This window comes from Paroedura picta, chromosome 12 (genome assembly GCF_049243985.1).
Source record: "Paroedura picta isolate Pp20150507F chromosome 12, Ppicta_v3.0, whole genome shotgun sequence".
Lineage (NCBI taxonomy): Eukaryota > Metazoa > Chordata > Lepidosauria > Squamata > Gekkonidae > Paroedura > Paroedura picta.
The window spans coordinates 44,192,417-44,206,946 of record NC_135380.1 but is presented as its reverse complement, the minus strand read 5'-3'; the positions used below and the strand labels follow the sequence as shown (position 1 = coordinate 44,206,946).

The window sequence follows — 14,530 nt, the reverse complement described above, 5'->3', positions numbered from 1 at the left end:
TGCTCTGCAAGCAAGCCTTCCTTGCAGTCTTGGCCCCTACAGAACAACTTTAACAAAAGTGTCCCTTTGGTTTCTGGAAGTTGGGGGGCATCTCATGGAGCTGGCTTGGCGCAGCATGCGCGGTCTTGCCTGTGAACGGAAGCTTCCATCTGGGGTCTGTGGCGAATAGGCTTTGGCCTTGGTGCCCTTGCTTAGGGGGCTTCTGGGGCAGGGATTCCCAATGATGGGCTTGTGGGCACCATGGGGCCTGCCAGCACCTTTCCTGCCTCCCACCGAGTGCTTTCACAAAGTGGGTGGGGCTAGGCAGGGCTTCTGATTGGCCGGGCAAATTAAAAGGCATCCTGTGGAGAAGAGCTTCTGCCTGAAACTTTGCAGAGGTACTGCTGGAGGCATAGATCCCCTCGCTCCTTCTGGTTGGCTTCACAAAAGGGTGCGGTACCTCTCTTGTGACTGTGCCCTCTGCCCTGAGGCCCCCCTTCCGTTCTGGGACATTTGGTTGGCCTCTGTGGGAAACAGGATGCCGGACCAGGTAGGCCTTGGGTCTGTTCCGAGAGGGTGGCTTTTAGGATGCAACGCTACGGAAGAGGGAATAGACCCTCCCCCCCTGATGGGATTTCTCACCCGGTTAATCTTCCCTGTTCTTCAGGTGCTGGGGAAGATGGAGCAGGTGGGGAGGCGGAGAAGCTGGCTTTCAGTGGCCCCTTCCTTCTCTGAGTGATGCTCGCAGTTGGATGCCTGGCTCCTTTCTTTTTTTCACGGGCAGAGGGCAACGTGTAGTTCAGCGCAATTTGACTGTCAGGCCTCTCCAGCTTTCTACAGTCGATAGCCAGCCAAAACAAGCTGCAACTTTCCATGCCTGCTGTCCGGAGACAGAGAGTGGTTTTATTCAGATGTTGAAGTTGGCTTGTAAAAAGGATGTGTGTTTTGCGATGTGGATGTTCATCCCATTTCTGTCTTGGGGCTAAAGAGATGGAGTAGGTTTCCAAAACCTGCCTGACCTGTTGAACCAGAGGTCAGTGTGGAACCAAATGGAGAAGATGGGGTAAGGGGGAGAAGCAGCTGCCAGCTCATCTCACCTCAGAAAGAATGATGAAAAAGAAATATGTTTAGTCGTGCATTCTGATCATGTTACTTGTCGGAAGTAATTATTCATTTTTGTTAGTGTGCGTGTTTGTGTGGGTGTTTAATTGTAAGGTGTCTGGAGTATGAAATATAATTTCTGGAATATATTGAAATTGGAGTGCTCAAAATGGTAATTGCGGGTACTGTGGTACCTGCCAATACCTTTCTTGGCGGTGTTTGGTGCTGCCCACCCCCCCAAGTGTTTTTAGGAAGGTGGCAGGGTTCTAGCAGGGCCTCTGAGAGGCCACTGAAGATCTGGTCAGCTGTACAGAGTAAAATAACATTGTTTCAGTGGTACCTGCCCTCCCCCCCCAATTTTTATTTTATTCTCTTGCACCTCTTTCCCAATGTGTTTTTCTCCCTTTCCCTTGGACTTCATTCCGGGTTGGGAAAAACTGGGAGTCTCTGGGAGTGGAGCCTGTAGAGGGTGGGGTTTGGGGAGGGGAGGGGAGGGACTTCCAGACCGCCTTTAAGCAGCCCTTTTCTCCAGGGGAACTGATCTCTGTCACCTGGTCCTAGCTGGCATTCTGGGGGATCCCCAGGTCCCACCTGCAGGCTGACATCCTTGCATCCCCCACTGTATGTCAGAATTCCCAAGGTGCCCACGGACTCAAAAAGACTGGGGAACCTTGATTTAAATTGTACGGGAAAGGGCTTTCTGCGGAACTGGTCAGTGTAGACGAGTGCAGGAGTTGAACGCTCTGCTTTTGTGACAACTGGCAGTCCCACAGGTAGGCGGATGTCACCAGCTGTGCCGTTTGATCTCCTTAGGACCAGGAGAAGGCGGAACTGTTGAGGAGAGCGACCCAAGCCCATCGAGCATATACGGATCTGGTGAGTGACTCTGGCAAGATCCTGTCCTCACTCCCTTCCCTGCAGCGAAGAGTTTCCCCCGAGCTTTCTGCGCTTAGTTTGGCAAGTGCTAGAAATGGCAGATTTCTTATCCTAGTTTTACAATGCCTGGTAAAGGAGGCCTGCCAAAAATTCTGTGTCCTCTGCGGTTATCCCCCCCCCCCCCCATTCCACTTGCACGCAGTTACACATTACTGATTCCTTCTTTCTGCTTTGTATTTTGTGTAGGTATTTCTGTCCTCTGTAGTTGAGGGAGGGGGAATTACTCTGTGGCTTACCAAAGAAACAGTAATGTCTGTAATTGAGGTCAAGAAGAAAAATATCCAGCCTGACTCCCCCTCTGGGCCTGGATCTGCTGGGCTGGCTCACCAAGGGCCAAGAGCTCTTGAGCTTGTGCCCCCCAGTGCCCCCTTCAGTACCTCTGCAGGGGAGGAATGGGTGTCCAGACCAGATCCCATCCAGCTGGCCCAAAGATGGTCCCCAGACCAAACCCATTTCCTTTTTTAAAGGCCTCAAGGGTCCAGGATTGGAATGCGCAGGATGCAGGGATGCTACAGAAAATGAGCAGATCCAGGTCTGGTTAGTCTTCCATTAATGTCACGCTAGGACGAGATCGACCTGGGTTCAAATCCCCACTTAGCCCAGAAAGCTCACCCAGAAAGTCTAATTTAACGGTAAATCTGGTTGTAATTGCTATGGGGTAGGCCTGCCATGGAAACCAGACTCAGAAAACCTTTGGTGGCATAATAGATACATTCATCAGAATACAGTGCAGTGAATAAAGCTCACATGCTGCCAAGGGCTGATGGCAATTGTAGTCCATGGACATCTGGAGAGCCACAGTTTGGTAGCATATTTGATACCAGCATTCTTCATCTGTGGGAGATTTCGATCTACAACATTTTGACTTATCCCAAGAATAGTGGGTGGGTCCTTCTCACTCAGCATCAGTTTAACCAGTTACTTCTCTTCTACACAATTGTACTTCAGTTTCTGTGCCTAGGGAACACTGATACATCAGAAACGTAGGATAGCCAAATAGCAAATGCGGCAATATGTCTGGGACATTGTGCAAACAAGTTCTTTCATCAAGCAGGCAATGGAAACCAAGCGTGTGATCTTTTCCTACCTGGAGAGGTGGCCGTGAGGGCATCAAAGCTCAGGGGATCACTGGGTTTTGGCGCTCACAAGTAGTCATGTGCAATTCTGACTTTATTACAACACTCTTATTTTTTAAGTAAAAGGGGGGTTGGTATTTTAACCGTGCTACACCAGCAGGACCGTCAAGTTTATTTATTTTTATTTAATTTATTATTTATTTATTTTAGTTAGTTACATTTCTATACCGTCCTACCATGTGGCTCAGGGCGGTTTACGGTCAAAGTTTATGGCTCATGGTACAAAGAACATAATTTCTTAGACTAGTAACATTTTGAATATTACAATACAGAATATATCAGCATTTTTGTTTCTAACATTTTGGTCATGACTGTATGAACTATTGGCCATTCAGTTGTTTTCTGTGATGCATGGCCAAGTCAGGCGTCGCCCCATGTTGTCTCTGTTGGGCAGAATTGGTGGTTGGGAGGAAGCTTCTGGTTGGTGATGCCTCGCTGGCCTCAACCGAAGGCTCAGTGGGAGAGCTCCGTTTTACAGGCCCTGCGGAACTGCTTGAGTTCCTGCAAGGCCCTGGTCTCTTCTGGGAGTTCGTTCCAACAAGCAGGGACCAGGATGGAAGAAGGCCCTGGCTCTGGCTGAGGGCAAGAGTGCCTCTTAAGGGCCAGGGCTCACCAGTTTGATGGCGTTTGAAGAGTGTAGAGCTCTTGGGGGGAGGGGACGTGTAAGAAGAGAGGCAGTCCCTCAAGTACGCAGGGCCTAGGTGGCATATAGCATTGAAGGTGATCACCAAAACCTTACCCTTGATCTGGAACTTTTAGTTGCCACTCACCCAAAGAGTCTTGTGGCAACTTACAAAGTTAAAATCAATAAGGTAAAAAGAACGTAACATGAATAGCAAATGTAACATTTTAGCCTTCAATTCTTGGTTGCCCTCTGAAGGCCAACCTAAAGAAATCATCTTTGCATACCCTGCGGAAATGAAACAAGTCCGCCAGGGCACAGATGTCATTGGAGAATGCATTCCACAGGGCGAGGGGCCACAGCTGAGAAGCCCTTCCCCTGCTGACAGCCATGCTGGGGCCAGGCAAATGCCAGAGACCCCTGAAGGATAACTGAGGGGAGCACAGGGCATCATAACAGGAGAGTCATTCCTGTAGGACTGTTACAGGCTTTGAAAAGCATCTTGTTCGTCCCTCAGCCCCCACTGTTTGCTGTTGCTTTTTTAACCCAGCCTCTCTTCCCTCCAGGCAATTAACGGCAATGCCATCGACCGCCACTTGCTGGGCTTGAAGCTCCAGGCCATCGAGGACCTAGTGAGCATGCCCGAGCTCTTCATGGACACGGCCTATGCGGTCGCCATGCACTTCAACCTCTCCACCAGCCAGGTGAGCCACAGCCCTGCCTTTTAGGGGGCTACGTGGACTCAGCACGTCTCCAGCAGCATGGCTGCATGGCAAAAGCACATGAGTCCTGAATATGGGATTGCTGGTAAACTCTTGTGTTTCACTTCCAGTCATCAGAGCAACAGGAGGTGAAGCAGTGGGGGAACAGAACCTAGGAAGGGGTGGAAGAGCAATGGGGGCCCCCATCAGGGAGAGCTTTCACTGGGGCAGGGTTGGGAGATGTTTCAGCTCTTGTGGTGAATGCCAAATTATTTTGAAATGGATGTCAGAAGGGCAGACCTAGGAGAGCAACAGCTGGTGAGGATCGTCTGTCTGTCTGTCTGTCTGTCTGCAGCTGGTGAAGTGTGACTGAATTCTTAGCAACAATATTTGCCAGGATAAAACTTCTGTGAGTCCAAGCTCACTTCATCAGATGGAAGTGAGAATGAAGACACGTTGGACCTTATACCGAATATATTCTGACCTGAATCTTCATTCTCATTTGTATCTGACAGAAATTAGCTCAGACTCACAGAACTTTTTGCTTTGGAAAGCGTTGCCAGTCTTTCAGGGGCTACTGGACCTGGATTTTGTTCTGCTAACACAACTGCCCACCAGAAACGAAAAATCTGTAAGTTTCTCTCTCTCTCTCTCCCCTCTAGGTCCCCGCAAAGACGGACTGCGTCATGTGCTTTGGGCCGGTTGTCCCAGACGGCTATGGCGTCTGTTACAACCCCATGGCTGAGCACATCAACTTTGCCATCTCGGCATTCAACAGCTGCGCTGAAACCAACACCGCTCAGCTGGCGCATTACCTGGAGAAGGCCCTGTTGGACATGAGGCTGCTGCTCCAGTCGAGCCCCAAATCCAAACTTTGAGGGAAAGAGAGATGCCCCTGGAAGCCAAGCCAGGATGTTGCCTTCAGGTCTGGGTGCATTCCCCCCATGCGCACGGACACTCGGAAGGGAGCAGGTGCCATTTTGGGTCTGTCTCTGCAAATTCCGTGGGATGCAAAGCAGAAAAGAAATTGGTGGACCGAACAGAGATTTGAGAAAGAAGAGGGGGACCGGCACTTTTTGTTTCTTGCTGTGAATAGAAGAATATAGAAAATGCATCCTTCCTAGAAGCCAACTCCTCCAGTAGGCCACTGGAGAAATTGCATTTTTGTGTTTGATTTCCTTGCCATTGTTAATAAGCAGATGCATTGCTTTGAGTTTTCCTCTGGGCATTTCTGTTCCTCCAGGTTTCCCCAAGGGTCTGCGGTGGTCTTGGTCGGGCAGTTCTGTGCCTCCCCAAGTGCGTTTAGGGCTGTCAAATGGGCAGTAAGGCAGTTCTGTCCTGTTCGGATCTGTTCTGGTGCTCTGGAGATGGAGGGTCCAGCCAGCCTTGTCTCGCCCAGGAGTCGTGTTTTCGCTGCATGTTCTCCACACTTAGTCTTCCTGCTCACTCCCTGCCCCACTCAGCCTTTGAAATGTGCTGTTGAAAAAAATCTGTTCCATGAAACTGCTTCTTGTTGGTAGTTCTGGCAGCTTTTGGCATTGGATCATAACGATCTTTCTGCCTAAAGTATTAGCAGGCTTTGCTCCTGCCTGTTCTGTGGGAGATTTCTGGTTTAGTTGTATGTTTTGGAGACGCTGGTGTGTGAAAATCAGCAAGGCTAACCTGCCTGTTTCTTTGGTTCACCTTCCAAACAGTCTTGGCAGCTGTCAGAGGAAGAAAGAACTATGAAATACTTTGCCCCAGATTGGTTCTGATCCCTGTTCGGTGCCTCAGCCTTATAGTCTCTAAACGGATGCATCCTTTCACGGCAGGGTTTCGCCAATTCCCCCGGGCGTCATATTTCACCACATTCTTGCTGCTTTCTAGTTTTACCTTGTCTGTAAAATGACATTACAGTGGCATCATGCACATTTGTGCATCTGCTAGCAAAAGGAAAATGGTTTCTGTTGACGTTAATGACACAGCACTACTGAACTGTGTGGAGTAATTACTACTATGAGAATGCTTGGAATGTTGATTATGAGATAAATTTTAAATTTGCCTTTTTATCAGGCGGGGAGTGGAAGTAAGCTGTTTAGGAGAGCCAGGGGAAAATCTTGTTGCTTTGGGTACCCTAGGATTTTTGAGAGGTTTATGTTGCTTATTCTGGAAATCTTGCGAGGCCATCCAAGTCACAGTTACACTCTTCTAAATTCCCATGAGTCAGGGGGTTAGAAAAAGCACCCTGCTGTGCTTAGAAGTGCATTTTAATAACCGTTATTGCAGAGATCTTTTGGATCTGGGTGTTCACAGCCTGTTCAGAATAGTTCTGGATTCACATTGAATTGGCTGCAGTGAAGACTTAACATTGCTTAAGTTGAATTGCTACAGGCCATAAAAGGACATTGAAGATCTGGGGTCTCTCCCAATCCTTTGCAGCTAAGACTTTTCCCTAACACCTTTTATGAGAACCAAGCTGGATGTTGAGAGAGCATTTTTAAATCCAACAGCTGCAACCCTGGCACCCCGTGGAATCAGTTGCTTGCTTTTAAACTAACATCTGAAGAAGTGTGCCTGCACATGAAAGCTTACCCTCAGAATTAAATTTTGTTGGTCTTAAAGGGGCCCCTGCTGGACTCAAACTTCCTTCTGTTGCTTCCAACCATCGTGGCTGCCCTCCTGGCATTGGGGAGATGCTGACTGACAGTGGTCTAGAGATGGCATTTAAGAGTTGCAGAGAAGCTTTTTCTCCCAAGTCTGGGCGGGTCCTTCCTTCTAGGAAGGAGATGCAATAGAATTTTTTTTTTGGGGGGGGGGGGGTCAGGCAAATGACATTATGCTCTCCAGCAAACGTACAATTCCCAATGCTGCTGCAATGGCAGGTGACATTTTCTTTCTGCAATCCAGCCTGACCTCGGGGCTGGCTGGAATGCTTGACATCTTTTCCCACCATTACATTCCTGGGTTTGCTATATTTAGCATTGCGCATATACCCTCTTAGGAGTTATGCTCTACTGCCCCAGGAAACACCACCCGATTCACAGCTGAGCCTCTCTGATAACCATCCCTCCAAGCCTCTCCATTCAGGGATGCTCCTGAAACAGCCGTCTTTCAGCATCTGTCAAGGTCTCAGTCTTTCTGGAGGAAGAGATTTTAGTGGGCAAAATGTCATCTCCAGTCTCTGGCAGGAGACAGAAGTCCTTGAGGTTTTCTCTTGTCAGACCAATTCCCATCTTTGCCTCCAGAATGACGCCGCTGTGATTTGCACAGTCCTCAGTTGCCAAATTGTTACCCAAGCAGAAAGCCATCATCTACAGAAAACAGTTCCCCAAGTGGAAGAGGTCTGGAATCCCTCATCTTAGAAGAAGGAGAATGGACCATGGGATCATTAAATGGATTTTTAAAAGTGTTATTCCCAAACGGACGGAGAGTTATTAACCTCTAGTATGCTGGAAGCAAGGATTTACGTGCTCTGGGTTTTGGTCAGGTCTTGACCATGGTCTGTTCTGTTTTTTTAGCTGACCAAGTCAAAAATTCTGTCTTTCAGTCTTGTCATGTTTCTTAACCCTAGGGTGCCCTAGGCCTTTTTTTAAGGGTTAATTTTGCATTCAAACAAAAAGAACTTTGCCAAAGGAAACCACGTGGATGTGCTTTTCTGAAATCGGAGAAAGGAAGATTCCAGAGGAAAGAAAAGAGAGGCATTTTCAACTCGGCTGTCGATTTCAATGGGACTTAATTGCATCTAACAGAAGCCCCAATTTCCTTTCTCTGGGTTGGAGCCAAGATGTAGGGAATGCCGTTCTGACACAAACGCACACACACACACATCAGGGCTAGTCTCTTGATTGAACTGGGGTGGGGCAGGGACTTCACTGCAGGTTGCCAAACAGCAGGGGTGGCCAGACTGGCTCTCCAGATGACCATGGACTACAATTGGCAGGGGCTCATGGGATTTGTAGTCCATGGTCATCTAGAGAGCCACAGTTTAGCCACCCCTGCAGTCCAAGGAGAAAAGGCAGGAGAAAACAGAAGCGAAGATTAAAGCCAATATGTTTGCCAAATCTCAAGGCCTTTTGTTGAGTGTGTATTCGATATAAAGTGCCAATAAGTAAAATCCGATGTGTTTTCGGAGGTGCTGCTGTTAAGAAATAACCTACAGATACTTCTTCCTGCCCGTAATCGGAAACAGGAGGGGTCTGCCTGCCTGCCAGAAACATGGCTTTTGAGCAGGGGTAGTCAAACTGCGGCCCTCCAGATGTCCATGGACTACAAGTCCCATGAGCCCCTGCCAGCATTCGCTGGCAGGGGCTCATGGGACTTGTAGTCCATGGACATCTGGAGGGCCACAGTTTGACTACCCCTGCTTTTGAGGGACAGCTTAATCCACCTGATGTGTCCCTCGGTATTGTGTTGTTTGGGTGGCTCCCCAACCTCCCATCCAATTGTCTTCGTTAGTCTTGCCACGGTAGAGATGCAGAGGTGGGCTTGAGAGCCCCTTCGGGATGGAGGCTGAAAACTCGCCATCCGCCGCCTGTGTCTCTGCTTGGAGCCTTGGTCACACCAGTCTGTGACAGAATGTTGAGTGCATCGTAAGGAATGTCAGACATTGGCATTTTTTAAAGCTAGGACACCTTCTTCTTCCCACCGACCTCCCATCCTGAGGTATAACGAACTGATAATACAGAAACTCACCTGTACAGCGAATGATTGTTCAAAACCTCTCATCACCGTTTGCCCCTTGTTTTGTGAAAAGCGTCGTCCGGCTTGTTTGAAAAGAGCACACTGAGAAACAAGTGTTATTTGGGATGGTCTGTGCTGCAGAGCCAAAAGGCTAGAAGCCAGGCATTTTCTGGCATGGACATCCTTTTTATATCCCTCAGGGTGCGCAGCACACCTCAGCATTACCCACCCCAAGTGCCTTTTCTGCCAGCAAGGCAAGAACAGTGCTCCTCAAGGCACTTTGGCACCGTTCAGTTAACTCGGGTAGTCAAACGGCCCTCCAGATGTCCATGGACTACAATTCCCAGGAGCCCCTGCCAGCGAATGCTGGCAGGGGGCTCCTGGGAATTGTAGACCATGGACATCTGGAGGGCCGCAGTTCGACTACCCCTGAGTTAACTTTTCCAAGGCTGACGGATGTCCCACTTGAGCGGCCTGCGATGACATGAGGTGGCAAAGACGGGCGTGAAGCTTCCTTCCAGTGTAGATTGAGGAGAAAAACAAAGAGTTGTAGCCCAAGAGAGGTATTTTGCAGGGTAGGGACAGGCTCCGCAGCGGGTGCCAGCACTGAACATGGGGGCCAATGAAGTCATTGTAAATCTAGGCTGACCTCCAACTTAGCTCCTCTGGAAACTGGCTCAGGATTGGACATGGTCAACTCTGCCACCATCTAGAAAGCTGTGCAGATCCAAGGAGTTATGTGAGGGCAGAAAACAGGTTAGAATTCATCCCAGATCTCCCCACTGTGGGGGCCGGAGTGGAAACAGTAATAAAGCAAGAGCCGGGCGCTTTGTGGTTGAGAGCCGCACAGTGACGTGGAAGGCTGCAGCATCCTGCAAGAGCATCCCACAGGCTATGGTTCGTCTGGGCTCAATTGCACTTTGAATTATAGAGGCCAGAGCTTCTTGACGGCCACAAGCTCTAGCAGCCTGGGTCTTTTAGCGACTTGCCTGCTGGTCAAGAATAGCATCCACAGACAGGGCCTTCTCAGTGGTGGCACCTTAAGTCTTAGGTATCGGGTATAAAATACCTAAGCATGCTGCTAATTGTGTAGTCACCTCAGCTTGGACGTAGAATGTGTTTGATTGACTGCTTTGGGTGATGCCGTCTTACGGTGCTTTTAAAAATGTTTGCTGTTTTACTGCTCCCCCCCCCCCCCAAATTGATTCGATGCTACTGGTTTTTATGTTTTTTTAATCCTATTGAAACCTGCTTTGGGCAACCTTTTATAAGGAATATGGCTACCGTGTAACAAATGCTCCGGACAGATTTGTGCGGAAGGCATGACAAGCCCACAACAATGTCATGGATTGTGCCAATGAATGGTCATGTTTTCTGCCAGATTCGAGTGTTGACTGTGGCAGTTCATGAGTGCCAGTAACGTATCCTGTGGAAACTAACTCAACGATGCGCTTTTAAACAAAGAGCCTTTCTCCTGCTCAAGTGCCTTAAGTTGCCTATTGCCAGGGAAGAAGATAGATTTTGTTTTCTCAAAAATATTTGTGTAGAATTGTTTACAGGGTTTTTCCATTTAAAGAGTGTGTGATAGGTTGGAATTATTTTGATTTAGCCCCCCGCAGTGGCCTTTCATTGAAGTATAAAGAAATGTATATATAAAATAAACGAGTACTTGTATTTTGCTTATATGTGGTTCTCTTTTTTAAAAATATAATATAGAGATGTGGGACAGGAAGATGCCTAAAACCATAAAGTGGAAGCTCCCAAATTTGTCCTCCTTCCTTTGTAAAGTGACGAGGTGGCATAAACCAGCCACACATCGATCCTGTCTCCATCAGCAATTTGGGGAGACAGACCTACCCTACAGGGTTGTTGTAAGGATTGAAAAATATGTGAAATGCTCTAGTACTCAAGAATTAAAACAAAGAGATTGTTATACTTCAAACACTTTCATGCTCAGCATTGTGGTTGCTTCCAGCCTGTGGTCTTTAAAAGGCTGTGAACTTTTGTATATTGGAACTGTCCTGTAAAAGTCTCGCTTACCAAAGCATTAAAAGCTGTCTTCACATGTGCTGTTTGTTTGTTGGCTGAATTCAGTTATGCCCCGCCTACCTCTCAAATGGGCTGACATAATTATCCTCACCTCCATTTTATCTTCACAACAAGCCTGCGGGTTGGTTAATTTCCATGGCAAAGTGGGGGTTTGAATCCTAGTCTGACACTCTTCAGCCACTCCACCACACTGGCTGTTCAGTTCTTGGCTATGTGGAATGCTCCTCCAAAATACTTCCGGCGCATGTGTGAATGACTCTTTTAGGCAGGGGTAGTAAAACTGCGGCCCTCCAGATGTCCATGGACTACAATTCCCATGAGCCCCTGCCAGCAAACGCTGGCAGGGGCTCCTGGGAATTGCAGTCCATGGACATCTGGAGGGCTGCAGTTTTACTACCCCTGCTTTTAGGGTACAAAACGCCAGCCCTTCTAAGCAGCCACCCCAAGAAAGCAAACATGGATTAGAGGATGAAGGTGTTTCCGAGCAGGATACAAATCCCTATTCAGCCCTGGAACCTCCCCGGGAGATCTTGGGCCAGCTCTCAGCCCCAGGGAACCCACAGGCAGGATCAAGCCTGACCATGAAGAGAGCCTGGACCCCTCTGGAAGAGGCTGTGCCTGACCTGCCCATCCCACCCCAGGCAGGAAGAGAGGCACTGAGCTCGCTAGAGGAGACAAGAGGCAAGAAGGGCAGCGAGGGCTCCGGGAAGAAGGAGGCAGAGGCGGCTGCCCAGGCTGAGCCCCAAATGAAGCAAGGCAGATGGCAGCACCCAGTGATGGCGGTGCAGACACGGCTGAGCTGAGCCCTGTGCTTGGCACAGCCCGGCTGAGCCCCACGCACAGCAAGGCAGAGGGCAGTGCCCAGGTGCAGGTCACGTGTGGCCAGATGGGAGGCAGCACCAGGCCTGGGCCCCTGCGAGGCGGACCCCGACCCAGCCCAGCTTCATGAGGAGGCCAAGGTGAAGCAGACCTAGAATCATAGCATCATAGAGTTGGAAGGGGCCATGCAGGCCATCTAGTCCAACCCCCTGCTCAACGCAGGATCAGCCCAAAGCTTCCTGCCTAGCCCACCGGAAAGAGGTGCTCATGTGGGGAAAGATGTGACCGGAGCGGGGGAGTGGGTGCCCTTCACCAGCCCTTGTAGGCTCCCCCTGTGCCACGGGGTCTGCTCTTGCATTGGGTGCTGCACCACTTGGCCAGAATTCTCCTGGCAAGCATGGGCTGAGGAGAAGGCGGTGAAGGTGAGTTGGTTGTGGATGGGCAGGGAAGAAAGTGAAGATGATGGGGGCTTTCAAGGCAACCAAAGAAGACTGGTGGCGGGAGGGCGATTTGTCCTGCAATCCCTGGGTTCCCTTTCTTTTTGTAAAGGGGGGATTTAAAAGCCCTCCTATCTGGGTCCTGTCCAGCCCTGTCTGGGTCCTGTGTGCATCTGGATTGGCCCGGCCCCACCGGCACCCACCCCCAACAGCCCAGACAGCCCAATCAGGCTGCTTCTCCGGCCCAATCAGGCTATGCCTCCTGCCCATCACAACAAGTCTGCTCACTTTGCCTCAGACTCCTCTGCTTTCAGAAGGAAGTGCCTCCCTCCCCTTACTCAGGGGCTGTTAGAGGCTCCTTCACAGCAGGCCTGAAGGGAGGGGGGAGAGGGGGAGCGCACTCAGCAGCGGTCTGGGGCAAAGTGAGGAAAGTTGTTGGATGTGACAGTTAGGCCTGTGCAGCCCTTTCTGCCTGGGGAGCTGATCTGTATACTCTGCAGGTGAGCTGTAATTCCAGGAGCTCTCCAGGCCACACCTGTAGGTTGGCTACCCGGGGGTTGGAAATATTCCTGCAGGTTTGGAGGTGGGACTTCAAAATCGTACAATGTCTCAGAGTCCAAAGTAGCCATTTTTGCCTGCAGAGCTGATCATTATATCCTAGAGCAGTTGTTCTCAACCTTCCTAATGCTACAACCTTTTAATACAGTTCCTCATGTTGTGCTGACCCCCAACCATAAAATTATTCTTATCTTCGCAATCCTTTTGTCTGGTTTTACGTGGAGAATAGAGCTCCTTTCTCGGGATGCCAGCTTCCAGGGGGGGCCTAAGGAAGCCCTGGAATCACAGCTCCTCTGTAGGCCACAGAAAGCAGTTCTGCTGGATAAAAGGGCTGCTCTCTTGGGAGGCCAGTCTCCAGGTTGGACTGGAAATCCCCTGGAATTACAGCTCTTCTTACAGAGCAGTTCTGCTGGAGAAAGCGGCTGCTTCAAGGGGGAGAATCAGTAAGGGGAGAGAGACTGTATGGATGTGAGGGCAATCTGGCTGCGACATCTGTCACCCCATTGATCATTAGGGTTGATTTGGCTGATCTGGCTGGCGAGGCAGGTGTCCCTTACCTGCCTCACCGCTCCATGTGCGTCCCTCCCGAAGCTGCGTGCTAAGTGGAAGAGGATGACCATCCCAGATAGAAGGAGTGCACCGTTCTTCAGTCAAGGGTATACGATAGCTGCATTGCCCCCACTGAATCCCCTGTCCTCCCCAGGCTGCAAGCCCCAAATCCCCAAGAGTTCCCCCACCTGGATCTGCCTTCCCCCAGGCCCTCTGCACAAGCTCAGAGGCTCCTGCCTACCTGCAGCAGCTCCTCGTAGATGCTGGCTGCCTCTTATCTTAATCACTCTCTTCCTTTTTACCTCCCTCTCTCTTTGCTATTTGCCCGCTTCCCCCCCTCCCACACACTAGTGCCCATTGTATCAGCTACAACAGGCTTTAATTCTAGTAATATATAAAATGTGTTCTCCACAAAAATAAAGGAAGGTGCTTCCTTTGTGGAGAGTTAACGTGAGGTTTTTTTTTTAATGACAGCTTTGGAAACTTAAGGCTGGTTTTGGGGAGTGGTCCCATGCCTTTCTTCTTCCCTTTCTTGGAAAATACTTGTACATATGTGGCTGGCACAGGCATGCGTCAGTCACAGACTCCATGGGGCCGAGTGCAGGTAAAAGGCAGATCATACCTGGCTAGCAGATCGGGACCCGAGACATGACAGATGTCCAAAAATTCTCAACTCGGGAGGTGCCCTCCTTACCCACTGCCCACCTTCGAGGAAGTTCCTATTGATTGCTGCATGTGAAGGGGGCGCGGGGAATCACAGCTGGCTCACCAGATTAGAAGCTGGCACTCCTAACCACTACACCAAGCTGGCTTATGCCTAAGTAACCGCTGTAGTTGTCAGTAGCTGGATCAATGGATTAAAAGGCTCAATTAGATGCAGAGATTTCCAAACAACCACCTGCTCGATCAACCATAGGATGGAAAAGTTACCCCCACATACCCACCCAACCCACTTCAGACCTGATAATGTTAGCATGGCTTTGA

The 14,530-nt window shown here is 49.6% G+C and overlaps 1 protein-coding gene across 3 annotated transcripts in view; it reads left to right on the top strand.

Annotated features, from left to right (window-relative positions):
- The window catches only part of CRAT (carnitine O-acetyltransferase), a 45,090-nt gene extending 33,886 nt beyond the window's left edge, over positions 1-11,204 (top strand). For all 3 annotated transcript variants that reach the window (XM_077306876.1, XM_077306875.1, XM_077306874.1), the window contains exons 12-14: positions 1,894-1,956; positions 4,341-4,478; positions 5,138-11,204. In XM_077306876.1, coding sequence (XP_077162991.1) covers positions 1,894-1,956; positions 4,341-4,478; positions 5,138-5,353 — 417 coding nt within the window. In that variant the 3' untranslated portion in view covers positions 5,354-11,204. The remainder of the gene's footprint in view (positions 1-1,893; positions 1,957-4,340; positions 4,479-5,137) is intronic.
- Positions 11,205-14,530: the final 3,326 nt, after the last annotated feature.